Raw genomic sequence first — 23,567 nt, 5'->3', positions numbered from 1 at the left:
CCCTCAGCCTTTCCTCATAAGACCTTCCCTCCATACCAGGCAACATCCTGGTAAATCTCCTCTGCACCCTTTCCAATGCTTCCACATCCTTCCTATAATGCAGTGACCAGAACTGTACGCAATACTCCAAGTGCGGCCGCACCAGAGTTTTGTACAGCTGCAACATGACCTCATGGCTCCGAAACTCAATCCCTCTACCAATAAAACCTAACACACCGTATGCCTTCTTAACAACGCTATCAACTTGGGTGGCAACTTTCAGTGATCTGTGCACATGGACACCGAGATCTCTCTGCTCATCCACACTACCAAGAATCTTACCATTAGCCCAGTACTATGTATTCTTGTTACTCCTTCCAAAGTGAATCACCTCACACTTTTCTGCATTAAACTCCATTTGCCACCTCTCAGCCCAGCTCTGCAGCTTATCTATGTCCCTCTGTAACCTGCAACATCCTTCCGCACTATCCACAACTCCACCGACTTTGGTGTCATTCACAAATTTACTAACCCATCCTTCTATGCCCTCATCCAGGTTATTTATAAAAATGACAAACAGCAGTGGCCCCAAAACAGATCCTTGAGGTACACCACTAGTAACTGAACTCCAGGATGAACATTTTTCTTCTTACAGCAACATTGTCTTCTTACAGCTAGCCAATTTCTGATCCAAACCACTAAATCACCCTCAATCCCATGCCTCTGTATTTTCTGCAATAGCGTACCATGGGGAACCTTATCAAACGCTTTACTGAAATCCATATACACCACATCAACCGCTTTACCCTCATCCACTGTTCGGTCACCTTCTCAAAGAACTCAATAAGGTTTGTGAGGCATGACCTATCCTTCACAAAACCGTGTTGACTAGCTGAATGGGAATTGTGCAAGTTTTGTTTTCAAAGACCGTGTAGTTTGTTTTCCCATGCTACTTTAGAGTACTTTAGTACTTTAGAGTACCTGGCCTGCCCGCTCAGCCAGACCATGGTAGGTTGCTGTGCAATGTGCCTTACTCCCTTTGTCTTCATAAAATTCTGAAAGTCCCCGCTGGTAAATGAGGTCTGTTACAAGGACCTCAGGTATATCATACTTACTAAAGGATTAGTGGAGTTTTTCTGTAATGTTGTAAGAAGTAGTAGAGCATTCTATGCATATTGGTCCATTTTGAATAGATATCGATTAGGATTAAGAGCGTACAGCCCACACACAGCCCTGTAATATTTGCATGTATTTGCACCCTCTTGACCATTCCCATAGGTGCAGAGAGGCTATTGGTGGGGCCTTCTGGTTTTTCTGTCAAGTTTTGCACCGTTTGACCAGGTTTTCAATATTGTGTCTTTGCCAGGCTACCAAACATAACTCCTTGACAGCATTTTCATTTTAGAAATTCTGGGATGGCCATGGCACAATTCTTGAAATACTGGTCACTGGCCTGGACGTGGAACAACCACCCTGGCTCCCCACAAAATAATCCCATCTTCTGTGCTCAACTCCTGAAATTTTGAGATATAAAGGTTTCAGCTCTTCTGTAAGACGTTCTATTGTCCACCATTTAGGATGATAGCTTCACCAATGTGGGGTCTTTATGGACGCAGGCCTGGGGTTTGTTTGGCAGGTACTGGTACAGCGTCCCATGAAGTACAAAATCATGATAACTTCAGAGGTGAAGGTAGGCTGGTGGGTTGTGGCAGGTGGCTCGTGGCATCTGCATTGGCTATATGTCTCCCTGAACAAAGTTCCAAGGTACATTCATAAGCACCTAATAGTAGTGAAATGCTAACCATAGACATACTGGTGGAACTTTTTCACCATGAATACCATGCCACACCTTCTTTCTCGATCTGGGCATACTTCCTTTCGGCCTCAACCAAGGTTCATGGTGCATATGTGATTGAACATTCTGTCCCATCGTTCCAATGGTACAATAATACCACCCCTATCCCATAGGGGGCATTTTCGCAGGTTACAATGAGTGGTCTCAGGGGGTTGTGATGGGCTAACATATTTGTTGACGATACTTGCTATTTGAAGTTTGCAAAGGCTTTCTCTTTTGGCATTTGCCAGGACCATTTCTAACATCTTTTTTAGCAGGACTTGGAGGTGTGCCAGCAGGGTTGCCAGATTTGGTATAAATTTCCTGAAGTAATTTACGACATCTAGAAAAGATTTTAACTCTGTTGTGTTCCTTGGAATCAGAGCCTTTTTATGGCCTCCAGCTTCTTTTTGGCAGGGTGTAATCCATCTTTGTCAATCCTCTACCCAAGGTACATTAGCTTGTTTATCTGGAATGCACATTTTTCTCTTTTTAGCACAGACACAAAAAAAAACTGCAAAACCTCCTCCAAACTCTCCAAATATTCCTTTGTAGTAGCTCCTGAGATTAAAATGTTATCCAGATACACTGCACTCTGGGCACCGCTTGGAGGATGTTCTCTGTTACTCTTTGAAAGATGACGCAAGCCAAAGATACCCCAAAGGGCAAGTGAGTGTACATCATACAGTCCTTTGTGAGTATTTACAGTGATGTACTTCCTGTATGACACCTCAATCTCCAGTTGGGGGTAGGTGTGGTTCATTCCAATTTGTAAAGTATGTGATTCCAGCCAAGTCTTCTATGCGTGACTTCTGTCAAAGTGGGAAGCTCTGTTGACTGTCAGTTTATAATCCCCACAGAGACAGTTTTAGAACTGCGACTACTGGAGGGGCCCATTCAGCAAATTGCACTGAGTGTATGATGCCAAGTTCCTCTAGACATTCCAATTTAACATCAACTTTGGCACATAGGGCATAGGGGACTGGCTGTGCCTTAAAGTATTTAGGGTGGGCCTCAGGGTCTACTTAGATCTTGGCCCTGGTGCTTTTCTCTTCCCATGGCCCTCTTGGAACATTTCAGGATACTTCCCAATGACTTCACATTGATAGCCAGCATCCAATTTAAAAATCAGTTGCCAATCCAGGCAGATTTTCTGTAGCCAGTCACTTCCCTAGAGGTTGCGAGCTGGCCCTTGCACCGCCATTATGGTGAGTTGGATAGTCTGTTGCCTGTGCATAACTGGAGTTACAGTGGTCCCAATAATATGTAATGGCTCCCCAGTATATGTGGCCAACCTAGCCTGGTTGTGCCACAAGCTTAAAAGCAAGATGTCTCAGAGTTTTCTAAATGTTTGCACCTCAAGAATAGATACAATAGTACTGTGTCTACCTCCATGTCTGTGGGCTGGCCATTAGCCTGGAGTTTTATCTTAATCAGGGCCACTTTGGGAGCAGTGATGCAATGTGGCTGTATCAATTCCTCATCCTTGGGCTGATTTATTTGCAACGCCCTGCCTTGAGGTGGCTTTGCCCTTTGGCTTGGGTAGTACGCGTTTCACCTGTTTTGGATGCCTTGTCTGGGATGAACTCTATGACCAAAGTGCAGCATGGATGTTTTTGCTCCTCACTGTATTGTGGGGACATTTCCTGCCTAGGTAGTAGGAACTGCCGATGCTGGACTCTGAGATAACAAGGTGTGGAGCTGGAGCAACACAGCAGGCCAGGCAGCATCAGAGGAGCGGGAAAGCTGACGTTTCGGGTCGGGACCCTTCTTCAGAAATGAGCCATACAGTTCTGAGGGAGTGTCACCGGACCCGAAACGTTAACTCTGATTTTTTTTCTTCACAGATGCTGCCAGACCTGCTGAGCTTTTCCAGCAACTTCTGTTTGTTGTTCTAGAAAGGAACATTATTTGCATATGAGCACCAAAATAGGGCTATTACTCTTGGCATACATAGGCTAGTCACAGCCTGGGACAGACAGTTCTGCAAACCCATCCCTGGGTCTGCTTTACTCTACTTAATATGCAGAAGTGCTCTTACACCTAACTGAATAGATTTTTTCCCACCATCAAATCACCTGCAGTATTTTCTTCTTCTATTAACCACCACCAGTAAATCACTTGTGTTTCCAATTGAATAACTTACACATAAAGCCCACTACTGGCATTCCAACACATCAAAGGTGAGGGAGAGATAGGAAGAGCAGGAAAGGGATAAATCAAAATGGAGTTAGAAGAGCAGATAAAGCAATGTACCTATTGTGATGATATTTGAATTCAAATTCCACCAACTACAATGGACCATCACCTCCCCACTTAGGTCATTTTTTAAATATATCTGGAAGTGCTATTATACACAACAAAACTTTATTTTCCCCACCACCAAATCATCGAGACTTTTTTATTGTTAGCCGCCACCAGTAAATCACCCATGTGGCCAATTGGATATTTACTTGCAAAGCCTGTTAGGTCTGTTTTACAAGGGGCTCAGGTGATGAGTTCCAGTTGGGCAGGCCATTGCTTGTTACCAAGGCAACTTATACTCAACGAGCTTCATTAGGAGATAAATTTGCAATTCTCCATGGGCCTTGGAGCGGTTACCATGGAGTGGAAAGCTACTGGGATGGAATCAAACATGAGAGATCTCAGATACATGAATACTGATTTTGAGACACAACACATTCAAGGAGTTGAGAGGAAAGGGAGATTGGAGATGAGGTGACACATCACAAGGAGTGTGGAGTGATATATCTTTGTTTGAGGATAGGGTAGAAAACTGTCAAAAATATTTACGAACGTGGAGACCAGGTTGAGAGATTGGGTGATTGGCAATATCATTGGATTGACGAAGTTAGAGGAGGCTCCCCAAGCTTTGTTCGAGAAGATCATGGCTAATTGGATTAAGACTTCAAATTTATTTTCCTACCTTCTTGAGGAGACATGGCAGAAGCAGTTGATGACCTCAGTCTTAGTGAGAAAGAATTCATGAATTCCTTGCATTTACCGCTGTAGATGACAGAGGAGGAAACAGGGCAGAGAGGTTTAAGATGTTTAGCATGCTGGATGTACAGATCTATATTTAAGGACTATGTGAAGGAAGCTGGAAGAGATAGAATTAATTGGACATTTTTCTAGGTTGAACTGTATCATTTTATTCCTTTGAGTTATATTCAGCTGTACGTGGACTGTAACCCATCAGCTAACTACTGAGGTGTAAAGTTTAATGTGTGCTGTAAGTCATCTGTTGTTTATCTGAAAATCAAATGACTTTGGAAAGGCAGCAAAGCAAATCAAGGAAATAAGAAATAAGATGTGTAGCTTTAATTACTGGGGAAAAATAAACTGGCTATGTCCAGAGGCCTACAGCAACCCTCTCTTGTCTCAGAATTCTGTAAAGCAAGATGTCAGTGAGCACAGAAGACATCTCAGAAATGTCAGTTTCTCTTGAAGTTCTGTTTCTTACAAGAAATCCCCGCGAACTTAATAGGATTTACAAATACCGATATCTGTGCTGACTTGGTAAAACCTGAGGTATTGGACTGTGGCCAAATCTCAACAACTCATATCCAAGTTGACTGGACTTGACATTTATCATTTGACACAGGAAAGTTATTATCAAGCTGGAGAGGGTTCAGAAAAGATTTACCAGGACGTTGCTGGGAATGGAATGTTTAAGTTAAAGGGAGAGGCTGGATAGGCTGGGACTTTTTTCACTGGAGCATAGGAGGTTGAGGGGGTGACCCTTTGGAGGTTTTTAAAATCATGAGAGGCACACATAAGGTGAATGACAGGTGTCTTTTTCCTATGGTGGGGAATTTCAAGAGTACGGAGCATATTTTTAAGGTGAGAGGAGAAAAATTTAACAAGTACATGAGGAGCAACTTTTTTTACACAGAGAGTGGTTCATGGGTGGAATAAACTTCCATAGGCAGTAGTGGATGTGTGTACAGTTACAATGTTTAAAAGACATTTAGATAAGTACATGATTAAGAAAGGATTGGAGGGATACAGGCCAAATACAGGCAGGTGGGACTAGTTTAGTTCGGGGTTAATGTCGGCATGGACTGGGTGGACCGAAGGGCCTGTTTCTGTGCTGTATGACTCTATGACTCTGTGACAGGACATTCCGAAGACATAAGAAATCATAGTTTATTCTTTTGGTTCCAGATCTTTAGCCCATGGGAGATGTGTTACTCCTTTTGCCTAATTTATTTTATAAAGCTCTTCATCTCTGTAGAAATATCATGTCTTTTCATGTTGTGTGAGTGCATCTATGTATGTGGCATGAACAGGATATTTTAATTGCAGATCATAATATTAGGTGTTAATCAGTAGTTGTCACTGCTTTAAGAATAAATTTGATAAGTTCTTGATTAATAAAAAGAGGATCAAATGTTACAAAGAGAAGGTAAGAGAATGGGTTTGAGAAATATATCAGCCATGATTGAATAGCAAAACAGACTCAATGGGCTGATTGGCTTAATTCTGCTCCTATATCGGTCTTATGTTCATAATAGACTAATTATTTTTGAATTCATTCAAGAAGTCTGGTCAAAGTTTCTTTTTATTCTGGACAGCAACATGAAAGAGTGGGCTACATTCTGAAAGCTAATATTTTCAAATAAATCCGTTGGACTATAACCTGGTGTCGTGTGATTTCTGACCTTGTCCATCCAAGTCCAACACCGGCACCTCTACATCTTGGTCATTTTGGAAATTTAATAATCAGTTTTACATTAATGGTGTGACTGGTGGATTAATAGGGCTTGATTAGCAATGTGTTCCTCTAGCCATAACACGCATAACACCAGAGTCTATCTTCACAATTTAGATTGATCCTGGAACATTGAGCAGTTTTAGTAGATGAGAGCTAGACCTGATAATGCTGTACGCTGCCCAGTCAGTTGGCAATGAATAGCTGAATCTGTTGTCTACCACATCACAGATTTGATATGATTTATATGAAAACAAAATACTGTGGATGTTGAAAATCTAATACAAGTACAGAGAATGATGGAGAAACTCAGCAGGTCTGGCAGCATCTGTGCACAAAGAAACAATTCTGAAGAAGAGTCATACTGCCCTTAAAATGTTATTGCTGTTTCTCTCTCCACACATGCTGCTAGACCTGCTGAGTTCCTCCAGCATTTTCTATGTTTGTGTGGTATGACTTCGTTTGGCCAGAAAGTATCAAGACGATTCTTGTGAAGAGAAGATTCCAATTCAAGATAGAAAATTATTCCATTCCCTGTTTGTTCTTTATTTTTCTCCTTCCTCAGCTCTGTACTATCGTAAAAGCTTTCTTGAATCAGGAGTGATTGGAACCAGGTGGATCCTATTGACTATGAGATCATTGGTTGGGGTTGTAAACCTGGGCTGATCAGGCAGCTCTAGCTGACAGATATAAACAAGGGGTTTAACTACCATTGGTGCAATGGTAGTTGCCCTCCCCCTGGACCAAGTGACCTAGATTCAAGTACCAATTGATCCAGAGGTGTGTAATAACATCGCTGAACAGGCTGATTAGAAAAACTGGTTAATGAAAAAAAAATCTTTTGAGAAAAAAGGGGATTCAGAGAGTCTCCTGACTTCAGGGACTGACTCCGAGCTGGCTGGTCACAGCCAGTGTACTGTGCACACATAAATGAAGGGTGACTTGGTGATGGAATAACTGTGCAGTTATTTCAGCATCTAACATTTTCTAATTTTGATGGAGGATCACTGAACTTAAATGGCTCTTCACGGATACAGCCTTATTGTTGAGCATTTCCAGCACTTTCACTTTCTCCTCAGATTTCAATCAACCACAGTACTTTAAAAAAAAATTCCCAAGACCTGTTCTACTGTTCCTCTGTCATGCACCCAAGTTTTATATTTGGCACAAGGTAACAAGATTATTTGAATGGAGGTCAAATTGTGCTCAAACGTATCAACTGCCTTCATATAATTCAGAGGAGTTGAGTAGCTACGTACAACTTGACATTATTTATATTTTGACAGAATAATCTAGATTTAAAAATTGGCAATAGAGCACCATACTTTTCCTTTTCATTCCTTTCAAAATCATAAGCATTCTGATTAAGTTACTGACTGGAATTAGATTTCTTGCTGGAAGCAAAGTTAACAAATGGTGATCAAAAAACAGTTAGTCAACAGATCCACCTCTCATTGGAAAGTACTTCCCTCCAAATTAGTATTGTAAAAAAATTTCTGATCTCACTGATACACATAGCAAAGCAACGTGACATAAAATCACTCAGGACTGTTTGTTGTTATAGATAGCGGAAATCAGGTCAGGCTGATTAAAGAGTCTGGACTTCTTCCGTTACTATATTCTTTAAGAGGTTGGAATCTTTGTTGTTATATAGGAACATTGGAACATAAGAACAGGAGTAGGCCATTCAGCCCATTGAGCCTGTTCTGCCATTCAACGAGATCATGGCTGCTCTATGGCCTAACTCCACATACCTGCCTTTGGCCCATATCCCTCAATGCCTTTGCTTTTCAAAGGTTAATCTATCTCAGATTTAAAAATAACAACTAATCTAGCATCAACTGCCATTTGCGGAAGAGAGTTCCAAACATCTTTGCGTGTAAAAGTGCTTCCTAACATCTCTCCTGAATGATTTTTAGATTATGCCCCTAGTTCCAGAATCCTCAACCAATGGAAATAGTTTATATTTATCGATCCTGTCTTTTCCTGTTAATATCTTGAAGACTTCGATAAAATCACCCCTTAGCCTTCTAAACTCTAAAGAAACAAACTTAACTTGTATAATCTCTCCTCATAACCTAACCTCCAAAGTCCAGGTATCATTTTTGTAAACCCACATTGTAATCCCTCCAAGGACAATACATCCTTCCTAAGGTGACGTGCCCAGATTTACTCATAATACTCCAAGTGAGGTCAAACCAGGGTTTGTATAGCTGTGCATAGCATCTGTATCCGTGCACTCCAAGAGCTAGCATTCCATTAGCCTTCCTGATTATTTTCTGCACCTGTTTGTGGCATTTCCTTCTTTGTTTTCAATTGCATCAGTACCAGAATCAGATGCAGCAGTCTACACGTGCTAATTTTTTACAATGTTGCCCTTATGAGAGCAGTGGGTTTCCAGAATTGCTTCACCTCTAATGGACAGGAATTAGCTTTACTCTTCCATACTTGGCAGAAGAGTGGAGCGAGGAGGTGGTAAGCCTGCATGCATTTTTCGCACAGAGAAATGGTGGAACAAGAAGATAAAAAAAAGATACAGGCAGCCATCTCAACTCATCAAATAATGAGGACAAATTGACAATGTTATTAGTAAGCCTACCTCTGTGCCAATTGGCCCAGGTTCAAATCCTGCCTGTTCTAGAAGTGTGTAATAACAAAATATCTAAAAATGCAAATTGAATGCTTAGCTTCATAATTAGATTACGTAGGAGTTCAATAACAAGGAATTTATACAAACACTCAGAAGTTATTGGTTAGGTCTCAGCTAGAGCATTGGCACAGATTTTGTAAAGAACTACACTTGCATTCATTACTCTGATAGCTACTCATGGGCTTTTCACTAGTTTCTGAGCTGAAACTTGCGTTAATTTGACATCAGTGATGTGCGCTAACAGAGGAAATAACAATGTGATTCTCACTGAAACTTGCAGGGTTCAAATGGCAGGTATACTTTATATTTAGATTGTGCACAAAGAAATGGAAAGGAAAGTAAATTCAAGAGAAAGCAACAAAGTAAAAATATTTTTAAAAGTGTTCAAAACTAGGGCAGATAGTGACCCTACATTTCTGAAACTTTCAGTGCCAATGAGGTTGTTTGACAGCAGTTATGATGAATTAAAAATGTATTTAAAATAGCCTTTTTTGGCATATTTAATGGTGGTGCTGGCAGTAAGTGGTAGTCTGACAAAAACATTTTTATATAGAAGTTATTAATTAGACCGTACTACTAAAAAGGCATTGTAAACAGAATCAATAGTAACTTTTCAAAGGTAATTTAAAAAAGGAAAATATTTTCATGGCTGCTGGGAGAAAAAAAGTGGGGTGGACTAACAGGTCTTTCAAAAAGAGAAATCACTGGCAAAATAGGTTAACTGGCCCCTATCTGTACTGCAAACATTTATAATTCTAGGAAATAAAGTTATTAAGCTCAATATGGCATTTGATCTTCCACTTTCATGGCCAAATATTTTTTCTTAAATTAAGTACTTCAACCAGTTAAATGTTTGATTCAAATTGTGGCAACATTTAATTAAGATTACAGTTTGCAGTTTTAAATTCGCCTTTTTGAACAGCATTGCTTCTCTTAGTGAACTGAAATCTGTTAAATTACTTTTTCATTCTTAAGGGAGTGGCAAATCCATATTCGATGAAGAATCAGCAGTTTAGCAAGAACGTGGTGCAATAGTCTTTGTAGTTGCCAATGTATGCTCCATATAATCCCATCATAAGTTAAAAACGTGAATAAGGCTACCAATATAATTTTTAACAGTTTATGAACTGGGCTACTTTAAATAGTTAGACTCCACTGTTTTAAAAGCATTAAAATATTTCACAACATTGTACTTTAAGAAAGAACATATTTAACATATGATTAACAATTAAAAAGATGAGCTCACATTCAGCTTAAAGCAATCACAAAATATGATGCTGACACACAATGGGCTGAATCATTGCAGAAGTCAGCCAAGTGTCATTTTTGTTGAATTTGAAGGAGGTTTTCTCCACGCAAGGCTTAGTACATTTTCTCAAGCTCAAACTCGCTTCATTAACTTTGTGTCAGGCCCCTATAGCACCCCCTTGTCCAATACTAGCCTGTTCCTTGGACTTACCCTAGACGGAGTGCTCCCACTGCCAGGGCATCCCTGCAGTCCTGGTGCTGATGCCATATTTAAAAGGTTAGCATGTGTCCAATCAAGCACTCTCAGTTCACAGCTGTCCTGCATGGTTTGTGACTTTTGTTCCTCACATGGCAAATAAGGGCAATTGATGTTCTGCTCTGTCATAGGGATCTGGAGCGTTGATGGACAGGGTACTGTGGAGGAGAGCTAGTCTCTTCCCCCTGGACAGGCAGAGCAGATTCCACTCCAGACTCTGCCAGACTGGTCTGAGATTGCCACCCAGGTCAGTGCAGTCTGGAGGAATGCCCAGCAACGTCGCAAGAAGAAGGAGTGCCAACACTCTCTCTTTTTCCTATCTCACAGTCTCTGCTACTGCACACCCCTCCCACTAAGGCGCAGGCTCTTCTACCTTCAATTTTGCATGTAACATCTTCCCTCACCAACCCAACACTCCCACACCACTGACCATTATGACTTTTGCCTTAACTGCACCAGCATTAACGTCTGTGCCAGATACATTGATCTAACTCAATCCCTCCCTTTGTCTCATTCCAGGATTAAATAACCCAAAGTAGGGCAGAAAGAGGTGCATGACATTTGGCTCCTCATCTCCTATAAGGATCGGTTCCTGACCATGACCACCCTGACTATCTGACTAACCATACCAAAAGTCCCCAGACAGACAGCAGACAAAGCCCTTGACTTACTGTGCCGGGACTCCCTGCCTGATGGGTATCTCCCTTGACTTGACTGAAGATTACACCCATCAGACTTTGAGACGTGGCCAGTTGATTGAAGCATGTGTAATGCATTTGGCTTGTACACAACATGGTGAAGGTGGAGATTGGCACAGTATGGTGCTGTACTTTGAAATGTTGGTGCTGTGTGTCCAAGATGGAAGGCTAAAGGAGCAAGTGACAAGGTAGTCACCGGGTAACCCACCCTGGCCTTCATGTCAGGAATTGTCAGTGTATAGGTTCTGTTAGAGGTTGGTAGAATTGGAAACAGCATTCTAGCTTAACAACTGAAAATTAATCCCTTCAGCTATATTAAACTGCATCAAAATAAAACAAAATCATTGCTAGCTCAGCTTTTTGCATGCTGTTTCCCTTCCCATTGCAATTTGCCCATCCATTACGTTAAAAGATGATATGCCTTACTGCCCTTTTGACAAAGAATGTGTTACTGTGTCATTTTGGACATAAACATGATCACATCAGAAGCAGATGGGTAACCCTGCTAAAGACTTAATGTGTAAACCATGAGGCACATGAAAATTCCACACCAACAGGATCATCATTGACCACTTTGCAGTAATTTGGATTTGTAATTTGAATGCAGATTTTTTTTTAACCTCCACTACAAGTGTGACATTAGAACTCTTCAAATTGTTGACACAAAAGCATTTTAGCCTACAGCATTAGGGGATTTAGAGACTTTAGATACATACTAACTGATTTTTAAGTTAAGTTTTAGACCATCTTTGTCATAGGGAAGCATAAATATTTTTCAATATATTTCATAGTGGCCTATTCAGATCATGTCCCAATGCCAAATTGAAGTAAACAGTACTTAAAGAGAATTATATACTGTTTTACCGTCTTCGTGTTATTTACTTCTATTGATGTCAATTCCAGTCTCCGCGTTTCATTATTATTATGTGCGGGAGGGGCACTCTCGACATCCATGAGGAGTTACTGTTTACACCTGCAATAAACAAACACAAATGTACAGTAGTGGAGATTCTAGTACAAACTTATACCTAGAATAAAACTTTCATAAACTTGATTAAAAAAGAGAGAGAAACCTCAGCACAAATATAACACTAAAATAAGAAAAGTTTAAACTTTTTTTATATACAGTTGAATATCCAATAACATTGGACTGTCGCTGGAAGTAAACCTGGCGCTCCATCCACGCCGAGTTTTCTATTCACGGATCTGGTCCGAGTTGTTCCCTTCCAGCCGCAGCTGTCTGAACCTACACTGTCTAAAGCGATTGCACGTAGCAACATTCAAACACATACCCGACGTCTCTGTACGGCCAAAGTTAGCAGAATGGACCAAGGAAGCATTCAATGAATGTCACCTCGCTGTGAAGTTACTGCCTCGCACTTCAAAACTGTTATCAGCCCGAATCAACGAGCTTCTGAGATAGGGAAAGTAACCTAGGTGCTAGGCACCTAGACAGAAGTCTACTTCCTGACGTCCTGGATCCTGTGCTGTGCCCGCTGCCCGCTCTGCTACTAGTTCAGCCGCACGCCCGCCACTCATTCTGCTAACACTACCCTCCAGCATTTTGATTGGTCCCGACACACTGTCAATAACACCCACCCTCCTGGAGTACAGTGCACATCACAACATTCTCATGTCTACTTTTAGCTAAACTAATGGCAACAGGTTTTAAAAATCAAACATTTGAACGAGGAAATAAGTGCCCCTTCTGAAAACGGAAAACGCTAACAGTTTTAATGGATCAAGTTTTTAACGAATCAAATAAAATAGCATTCCCCCGTGGGATGATTGCACATCAGGTACCTATGTCTTTCGGAACTTTGCTAGCTATGTGCAGGCAAATACGGAGCCACTTTGAGCTTAAGAGGTAACCATAGCTTCTTTAACATAAGAACAAGTAATATTCCCCCAAAGTGGTGTGAAAAAACACGTGCTTTCCACATTACAAAAGTGACTACAATTGTAATTATACTTCAAATGTACTCAATTGATTGTAGTAGCACTTTAGAACCTTGGCAAATGCTGTGCCCGAGACCGTAAGAAATTGCAGAGTGTTGTGAACACAGCCCAGTCCATGATGTAAACCAACCTTTATACCTATTGACTTTGTCTGTCCTTTTGGCTGCCTTGGAAAAGCAACCAACATAATCAAAGACCCCTCCCACCCCGGGTTACACTCTCTTCCACCCTCTTCCATTGGACAGAAAATACAAACATTTGAATACATGCATAAACAGATTTAAGAACAGCTTCTTCCCTGCTGTTATCAGACTTTTGAATGGACCTCTCAAATGATAATGTTGATCTCCCTCTCTGCACCTTCTCTGCGACTGTAACATTGTATTCTTCACTCTGTTCTGCTACGCTGATGCACTTTGTATGGTATGATCTGCCTGTATATCTAAACAACACTTTTCACTGTATCTCAGCACACGTAACAACAATAAATCAAATCAAACCAAAAATTGCTCGATGAATGCAAGTTAATATATGCAAGCCTATGTACTATCACAAAAAAATTAATATGAAACCATACAAGATGTTAAAACATAGGAGTGGTCTATCCCATTTGCAGTTCTGATGGACATTGTACACAAAGGATGTCATGAGATTGGGAAAATGTTCTGCAAAAGGGCAATCTGACAGACATCCGACATCAGAAAGTTAAACTATCAAGCTGCTGAAACTAAATGTGTTCACACTGAGGAACTTTAAAGAAGTATTCAATACCTACAAGTTGAGAGGGCAGTGTAATTGGGCACAACTCTCAAGAAACAACAATGTACAATTTTATTCACTGTATTCTGAAAAAGGCTTTAAGCTTTGGAGCTAGTGCAGCAATAAATAATGAAATTGACAACTGAAGTTAAACAGAGATAGTAAGAACTGCAGATGCTGGAGTCAAAGATAACACAGTGTGGAGCTGGAGGAACACAGCAGGCCAGGCAGCATCAGAGGAACAGGAAAGTTGATGTTTCCGGTTGGGACCCTTCTTCACAAATAGGAAGGGGGAAGGGAGCTCAGAAATAAGTACAGACGAGGGATGGGGCTGGGGAAGGTAGGTGGGATTGTGATAGGTGCGTGCAGGTAGGGAGTGGTGAGGATTGGTCAGTGTGGTGGGAGGGGCGGAAAGGTGGGAGAGAAGATGGACAGGTTGTGCCAGGTCAAGGAGGCAGGGATGAGAGGGAGTGTTGGTCATGGGCTGAGGCCGGGGTTGGGGAGATTTTGAAACTGGTAAAATCCACATTTAGGCCATTGGGCTGTTGGCTCCTGAAGGTGCTGCTCCTCCAGTTTCCGGGTGGCGTCATTGTGACACGAGAGGAGGCCCAGGATGGACATGTCACCCAGGGAGTGGGAGGGGGGAGTTAAAATGGTTCGCGAATGGAAGGTGTTGTTGTTTGTTGCAAAAATGGTCTCCGAGTCTACGCTTGGTCTCACCAATGTAGAGGAGGCCACATTGGGAGCAGCGGATGCAGTAGAGACCAAGTTGATGGATGTGCAGGTGAACCTCTGTCTGATATGGGAGGTTTGTTTTGTGCCTTGAATGGAGGTGAGGGGGTAGGTGTAGAGGCAGGTGTAGCACTTCCTGCGGTTGCAGGGAAAGGTACCGGGGGTGGTGGAGCTGGAGCGGAGTGTGGAGCGGAGAAGGGAGTCGTGGAGAGAACGGTCCCTACGAAAGGCAGGTAGGGGTGGGGAGGGAAATATCCATTTGGTTGTGGGGTCAGATTGCAGGTGGCGAAAGTGGCAGAGAATGATATGTTGGATGTGGAGGTTGGCGGGGTGATATGTGAGGACAAGGACGATTCTGTCTTTATTTTTGTTGGGGGGAGGGGATGTGAGGGCAGAGGTGCGGGAAATGCAAGAGATGTGTTTGAGGGCTGAAATTAAATAGTTGGGTTATAGGAACTTGGGATTTTTTATACTGGAAAATAAAAGTTCAGGATAATATAAAAGGGATATTTAATTACCTTCAAGATTGTAGACAATATGCTGTCAGAATTTTAGATACTTAAAGATTCGAAAGCAAATCAACATAACCCCAATCTGTTAAAATGAAGCATGAAAAAATTTCCATTGAACTATTTTGTGTCAATTATATAGTTATTTGACATTGGTTTTGGATAGACTTTATTAGCTTTTTCAAAGTGTAAGGTGAACAAATTCATACAGATGTTGGTGACAATTTGGAGCAGACTTTTCAGGGAGGCAATCAAGCTGATAATAAAACTTTTGAACTGTATATTCTGTTTAGGAACTCAGAGAACCGACCAGGTGGCATGAGATCGTTCTCAATCTGGACTACAGCTGTTCAATTTTTGACAGCAATAAAAGCTAGCCTTAGTTGTGCTGCTCATGTTCCAAAAGCAAACAATAAAAATATCTGTTGCAGAATTTAAGATCAACTAATTAAATAAAAATGGAATAAAAGCTGATTCCAGTCATAGCGGTCATGAAACTACTGGCTTGTCATAAACGCTCAACTGATTCACTAATGTCTTTTAGGTCTGGGCCAAACCTGCATAATATCATGTACAGACTGTATTAATGTCTCACAGCAGAGCATTTCTTCCAATTGTCTGAGAAACCCCTTGTCCTTGGTGCAAGGCCTCACAATGCTGAGACTGTGTGGTAGTTAGCATGCTAGGACAATGTAATACTGACAAAAATCATGCACAACCATCTTCCCTAGTAAATGATGTTTAGGACCTGGAATATCAGAATCTTTGTGGAAAACTCCAACAGAGACAGACCTGAAAGTAGCACTGCCATCATAGCTCAGGAACCCAGACACTTCAGCATCGATATTACTGCGCTATGTAAGACACAGCATGCAGGAAAAAGCCAGCTGAATGAACAAGGCAGTCGGTCCACAGTTTTCTGGAAGGGCTTTCCAGAAGGAGAACAGTGTTACTATATGGTGATCTTTGAGATTAAAAAAAGAACTTTGCATTTCAGTGACTCCTCCTGCTTTGTGGTTGCACTTCACCTCCAGCAAATTACCAGACAATCTACAGAACAGATGGGAAATGAGTCATCCTATGCAGTCTTCAAACTGGAAGAAAACCACTTTAAATTCTGTCATTGATCTTCAGTATGCAGATGACATTTCAATAAACAGTCCGTAAAGTAAGGTTCTTTTTCATCAATTCATTAACATCAATTGTGTGATCCTGGAAAACGTGAATCAATTTCAATACCTTGACAGCCTCCACACAACAAAAGCAGACATGGATGAAGAAATTCATCGTCACTTACAACGTTCCAGTTCTGCCTTTGGCTGATTGAAAAATGTGTATTTGAGCATAAGGATCTCAAAGCTGACACTAAGGTCATAGTTTATAGGGCTGCAGTGATCTCCACACTTTTATATGCTTTAGAGACGAAGCAAACTTACAGTTAATACCTCAAAGCGTTAGATAGATTTCACCAATGGTTGTCTTGAAAGATCCTTCAAATCCGGGGGAAGGCAAAGCAGTCTGGCTGGGTCACATGTATGCCTGACACCAGACTCCTGAAACAATTCAGAAACTGGGTCACAGCAGGAGACTCCCAGAAGGATTGCAGAAACAGTGTAGTGAAGACTTGTGACTGGCCAAAATGGAGAAAGTTTATTCATGAAGGCACCAAGTACATCAAGAGTGCACAAAACAGAAGCCAAAGGGTCAGACAAAGCACACAAGTCTCCAAACACCACCATCTACCTGCTCTTAAAGCACTAGAAGCCTGCTTGTGGCAGAGTCCACTGATAATGCATTGGTCATATCAGCCATCTCAAAACCATCAAACTGGAGTGGAAGTAACCCTCAATCCTGAGTGACTGCTGAAGAAGAAGATATGTGGCTCCTACCCAGAACAATTTGGTTGATCTTTAATGCCCTTTTAAATAGCATAAAAAATCACTTCATTACCAACACCGCCTTCTCAAGGGTAATTAAATATTTATTTTACCAGGAGCCCCCACATCCTGTGGCTAAATAAAAAGAAGCTTATGCTAATGTTGCAGCTAAAATCTAACACTGATAACAAAAATAAGTTCCCTTTACTGTAACTGCCACAGAGGCATATGTATCTCATGCCTGACCTTGTGTTATCCGCTGTGGAGCCAGTATATAATGTAATTCTTTGAATTTCGCAGAGACAGAAGCTATCCATTCACTTTCACAACTTGAGACTGACATTTTTGAGAGAAGAAATAATATTTAATTGTAATTGTCCTTAATCTTAATCATAGTATAATTATTTTGCACATCATGAATCACAGTGCATGAATCACAGAAGGTAGGTCTGCAGGTACAACAAGTAATTAGGAAGGCAAATGGAAGGCAAATGGAATTTTGTCCTTCATTGCTAAAGGGATTGAAATTAAAAGCAGAGAGGTTATGTTGCAGCTGTACAAGGTGCTGGTGAGGCCACACCTGGAGTACTGTGTGCAGTTTTGGTCTCCTTACTTGAGAAAGGATGTATTGGCACTGGAGGGGGTGCAAAGGAGGTTCACTAGGTTGATTCCGGAGTTGAGGGGGTTGGTTTGTGAGGAGAGACTGAGTAGATTGGGATTATATTCATTGGAATTCAGAAGATTGAGGGGGGATCTTATAGAAACATATAAAATTATGAAGGGAATAGATAAGATAGAAGTAGAGAGGATGTTTCCACTGGCAGGTGAAGCTAGGACAAGAGGGCATAGCCTCAAGATTAGAGGGAGCAGATTTAGGACTGAATTGAGAAGGAATTTCTTCACCCAGAGGGTTGTTAATCTATGGAATTCCTTGCCAGTGAAGTAGTTGACGCTATTTCAGTAAACATTTTTAAAAGAAAGGTAGATTTTTTTTGAACAATAAAGGAATTAAGGGATACGGTGAGAACGCGGGTAAGTGGATCTGAGTCCACGAAAAGATCAGCCATGATCTTATTGAATGGCAGAGCAGGCTCGAAGGGCCAGATGGCCTACTCCTGCTCCTAGTTCTTATGTTCTTATGTTCTTATTGATATGTAACTGCTTAAAATGAAGGTTCAATCAAAAGTAAAATAATAGTAAGCTCGCTGATCAATGCTACCAAGTTTCATCTGGGAAAATCTTACATGAAGTAACTTTATCCCAAAAAAGGATAAAATAGTTAAGGATGAAATATTTCTAAATCAGTAATGAAATGCCAAATTTAAGAAATTGGGCAGTGGAAGTCAATACTGTAAATTAATTTATCAACTACAAGACATTTATAATTATGAGTATCATAGCAATAATATAAATGTCACATTTGCTTGTGTATTGCTCAACTTTGTGAGATCAGTTTCTCCATAAGCAGGTCCATGTTTCTGACAATCACGATTTTGCCTTTGCTATTCAATTTCAAGCATTCAAATAGTGTAATCAAAGGATGTAACACTTTGGGGTGGTGGCAGAGCAATGGCTCATGGAGTTTAATCCTGTCAAGTGTGAGATGCTGCATTTTGGGAAGACTAATAAGGGAAGGATATACACAATTAATGATAGGTCCCTAGGGAGTACTGAGGAACAAAGTGACTTTGGAATACAAGTCCATTGATCCCTGAAGGTGTCATCACAGGTAGTCAAGGTGGTGAAGAAAGTATACGGGATGCTTGACTTCATTAGCCAGGGTGTAGAATATAGGAGAAAGGAAGTCTTGTTACAACTTTATAAAACATTGACTAGGCCACAGATGGAATACTGTGTGCAGTTCAGGTCGCCACACTGTCAGAAGGATGTGATTATAATGGAGACAGTGTGGAGAACATTCATCAGGATGGGCGCGGATGAAAAGTCTCAGTTATGAGGAGAGACTGGAAGGGCTGAGTTTGTTTTCCCTGGAGCAAAGGAGGCTGAAGGGGGATCCGATTGAGGCATACAAAATTATGAGCAGCATAGACAGAATAGATTACAAGAATCTCCTCCCCATGGCAGATTGTCTAAGACCAGAGGGCATAAATTTAAGGTGAAGAGTAGTGGTTTGGAGGAGATCTGAGAAAAAATAATTTTCACCCAGACGGGGTTGATACATGGAACATGCTGCCTGACAGTGTGGTGGAGGCAAGTACTCTCACAACATTTAAGAAGCATCTGGATCAGTACTTAAAATGCCAGGGCATAGCAGGCTATGGACCAAGTGCTGGTAAATGAGATTAGTGTAGTGTGGTGTTTGTTAGTCAGCGTAGATATGGTGGGCTAAAGGGCCCACTCTGTGACTCTATGACTCTTTATGACTCTATGACTTTTTCTTAGATTAATTGAACATTTTATGATACTTGCAAATGCAAGTTTCAAATCTTCCAAAAGATGGGCTGGTTAAATGAGATGTGTCAAGATAGAAATCATTAAAGATTTATTTAAGTCATTGAGTAAATGGACCAAGTAACAGTTACAATAAATCTCACCTTAATGCAACTTCAGTTCCTTTCTGAAAATGAGCGAAAAATGTAAATGTATGCCACATTGATTCTTTTTAGGAAGCTACAACATAATTTATCTTTTCTCCAGAAGTAGGTTATTTAGCTCCCAGACTCTTAGATTGGAGTTGATATGTAATTCAACTCTATTTATCTTCAGTTGATTAATATCCCTTGATATCCTTACTGAATTAAAACTATTGATCTCAGTTTTGAAAGTTGATGTTGACCCAGTATCCATTGCCTTTAGGGAAGAGAATACCAGATTTCCATTTATCTGCATGAAAAAGTGCTTCCTGAATTCACTCCTGATTGGTCTAGATCTCATTTTTTCAAAGTGTTCCCTTGTTCTTGACAGGAAATAGTTTTTTCCTTGTCTACACTATCAAGCCTTTTATCTGTTCAAATACCTCAATTAAATTAACCTTCAAACTTTTAAATGTAAGCAAATAAAACAAAAACAAGTTTATGTAATCTATCTTTGTAACATAATTTTTGAGCCCTGCTATCATTCTGGTCCAATGGCACTGCAACTCTTCCAAAGCCACTACATTTTGTCTGTGGTCTGCTACCAAAATGGAACACAGCATTCAGTGGGGTCAAGAAGTAGGACAACTTACTTGATACAGATATGCATTTTGCCAGTTACTCTCAACTTCAAGTGTGATGCCTATTTAATCATAAAAATTTGCAATTTGCAAGGAAGCCATTTGGTCCATCCATGTACATTCTGCCACTAAGAAGCCATTCAGCCAACGATCACTTTCTGTCTGTAGGTCCTTAGCCTTGGAGTATTTCCTAAATGTTGAGGCTTCCTGCCTCGGCTGTACTTGTCATGCAGTGAGTTTGAGATCCCCAAAACCTCCTGGTAAAAAATATTCTTTTCAAATACATTCTAAATCTATCTACCACCTTAAAACTATCCCTTTTGTTATGGAATCTTCAACTAACAGCAGTAATACTTTCCTGTGCACTGTACATAGACCCCTCAGAATTAAAATCTTCAGTTAGATTTTACCTCATCTTCTGCTCTAAAGGAAGCAGCATATCCAATCCTCATTTGGGGTGAGAAGACCAAGAGGAACTTAGACCAAGAGGAAAATACTGCTGATGCTGGAAATCTGAAATGAATAGCAGAAATTACTGGAAACGGCAGCATCTGTGGAGAGAGAAACAAAGTTAAGGTTTCTGTGACCTTTCATTGGATGTTTTCTGCTTTGCTTCTCACATATCTCTGTACCCTCTCTAGTATAATCATATATTTCGTGCTTGTGCGTGTGTGTGTATTTGTGTGTGTGTATTTGTGTGTATATGTGTGTGTGTGTGTGTATTTGTGTGTGTGTGTGTTTGTGTGTGTGTGTGTGTGTGTGTGTGTGTATTTGTGTGTGTATATGTGTGTATGTGTGCGTGTGTGCGTGTGTGTGTCTGTGTATGTTTGTGTGTGTGTGTCTAAAGGCAGCCATGTGACACTGAATTTCATTAAAAAAATCTATCTGTTTTACCAATATCCTCTTTACAGTAGGAAATATGCCATCCTTACCTGATCTGGCCTATATGTATTTCTAGAACCACTGACTCTGGGCAATGAGGATGGGCAAAAACTGCAATGCCCTCACTCCATGACAAAATAATTTTAAGAAAAAATAGTGCGGTGACCAGTCAATGCAGTGCTCCAACAGTGGACTGACCAATGTTTTAAACAGTTCCAACATAACCTTTCTGTTTTTATGTTCCATATTGCAGCTAACACTGGCAAATATCCTGCATGCATTCTTGAACACCTTATCCATCTTCAGGTACCTATGGACATGCACACCTTAAAGTCTCTTTGTTTCTCTACACTTATCAGTTTGCTTCCATTACTCAGTATTCCCCTCCCTTCTTTGCCTTCCTAAATGCATTATATCACATTCTTCATTTCGCTAAGCTCTGACCATTTGATTATGGTTCAAATATCCACCATAATAAAACTTGGTGGAAGTGGCCTGAAACTTCACATCCATCCCAAACACAGCAATTCCCATTTTCCCAGGGATGGAAGTAAGATCATCTGGGTTTCACATGGGTACATTTGTGGAGGCAAACAGCAGTTAATTTGCTAGCTGCCTCCACAGATGTGGTATCTTAGCATCTCTATCGAATGGAACAAAGTATATGCAGATTAAACTGACTGAGAGCAGGTCTGAACTTTATGGATAACACAATGTGGAGCTGGAGGAACACAACAGGCCAGGCAGCATCAGAGGAGCAGGAAAGTTGATGTTTCAGGTTGGGACCCTTCTTCAGACCCTTACAGGAATTTGCACAAATTCAATTGAATTGTCAAGCTGTGAAATAACTCCAAAACAAGGCATGGGGTTAAAAACAAAATTGCCAGGTACTTCATTGTGTCTGTTGACATGTAACATTGTAGGGTTTAGGCTACATGCTGATTTCCAGATCATTTTCACAATGGGGTACCAGTGCAGTGAGAGGTTTGATGGACAGTTCTAACTACTTTTAGAATATATATGTTTGTTTTCATATGAGGGATACACTTAAGTGAAATGTGAAAGGGGTTGTAAGTTTCAAAGCCTTGGTGAGTTGCTGCAGGACATCTTCTAGTTCATGCACCCTGGTCCCATTGTGCATCTGTGCAGAAGGGAATGAATGTTGAATGTGATGCATGGGATTCCAGTCAAATGGACTGTTTTATCCTGGATCGTCTTGAGCTTTTTAATGTTGTTGGAGATGCACTCATCTGGGGAAGTGGACAGTATTCCATCATTCTCCTAACTTGTGTCATATAGATGATTGACAGGCTTTGGGGAATCAGAAAGCCAGTTACTTACTGGAGAATTCCTAGCCTTTGAACTGTTCGCATAGCCACGATGTTTATATGGCTCTCCAGTTCAGATTCTGATCAATGATAATTAGCAGGGTGTTGATAGTTGAGGGATTCAATGCTGGCAGTGCCAATGAATGTCAGAGGAAGATGGACGTCGAGATGAACCTTCTTTCCAGTCCTATCAATGTTGTCAGTACCAATCTGGGCAATGACATCTGGAACCTTCCCCTCTGCAACTAAGTTCTTCCCAAGCCCCGAGGAGATGTCCTTGACTCTGGTGCTAGTCAGGCAACACAGCCTTAGGGATTCATGCCCATGGCTGCTGAAAACATAAGACCATAAGATTTAGGAGAAGAATTAGGCCATTCAGCCCATTGAGTCTGTTCCACCATTCAATCATGACTAATATGTTTCTCAACCACATTCTCCTTTCTTCTCCCTGTAACCCTTGATCCCCTTATTAATCAAGAACCTACCTTTGTCTTAAAGACACTCAATGACTTGGTCTCCACAGTCTTCTGCAGAAATGAGTTCTACAGCATATCACCCTTTGGCTGAAGAAATGCCTCCTCATCTCAGTTCTAAAGGGTCATCCTTTCACTCTGAGACTGTGCCCTCAGGTGCTAGTTTTTTCTACTAGTGGAAACATCTTCTCCACATCCACTTTATCCTTAGCTCTTAGTATTCTGTAAGTTTCAATCAGGTTCCCCCTCATCTTTCTAAACTCCTTCAAGTACAGACGCAGAGTTTTCAACTGCTCCTCATACGACAAGTCTTTCGTCCCCAGGATTATTCTTGTAAACCTCCTCTGGACCCCCTCCAATGCCAGCATATCCTTCCTTACATACAGGGCCCAAAACTGCTTGCAATATTCCAAAGATAGCAGGAACTGCAGATGCTGGAGAATCTGAGATAACAAGGTGTAGAGCTGGATGAACACAGCAGGCCAAGCAGCATC

At 41.0% G+C, this 23,567-nt stretch overlaps 1 protein-coding gene across 1 annotated transcript in view; it reads right to left on the bottom strand.

Moving 5' to 3' along the window:
* Positions 1-12,873, bottom strand: part of LOC109928493 (metalloreductase STEAP1) — a 42,490-nt gene extending 29,617 nt beyond the window's left edge. The window contains exons 1-2 of the mRNA XM_020528444.2: positions 12,672-12,873; positions 12,244-12,352 (exon numbers count right to left, since the gene is read on the bottom strand). Of these exons, the coding sequence (XP_020384033.2) occupies positions 12,244-12,333 (90 nt within the window). The 5' untranslated portion in view covers positions 12,334-12,352; positions 12,672-12,873. The remainder of the gene's footprint in view (positions 1-12,243; positions 12,353-12,671) is intronic.
* Positions 12,874-23,567: the final 10,694 nt, after the last annotated feature.

The sequence above is a fragment of the Rhincodon typus genome, chromosome 2, assembly GCF_021869965.1.
Source record: "Rhincodon typus isolate 14 chromosome 2, sRhiTyp1.1, whole genome shotgun sequence".
Taxonomy (NCBI): Eukaryota; Metazoa; Chordata; class Chondrichthyes; order Orectolobiformes; family Rhincodontidae; genus Rhincodon; species Rhincodon typus.
Note: the sequence above shows the minus strand (reverse complement) of the source record. Positions and strands in the feature narration are given on the sequence as shown.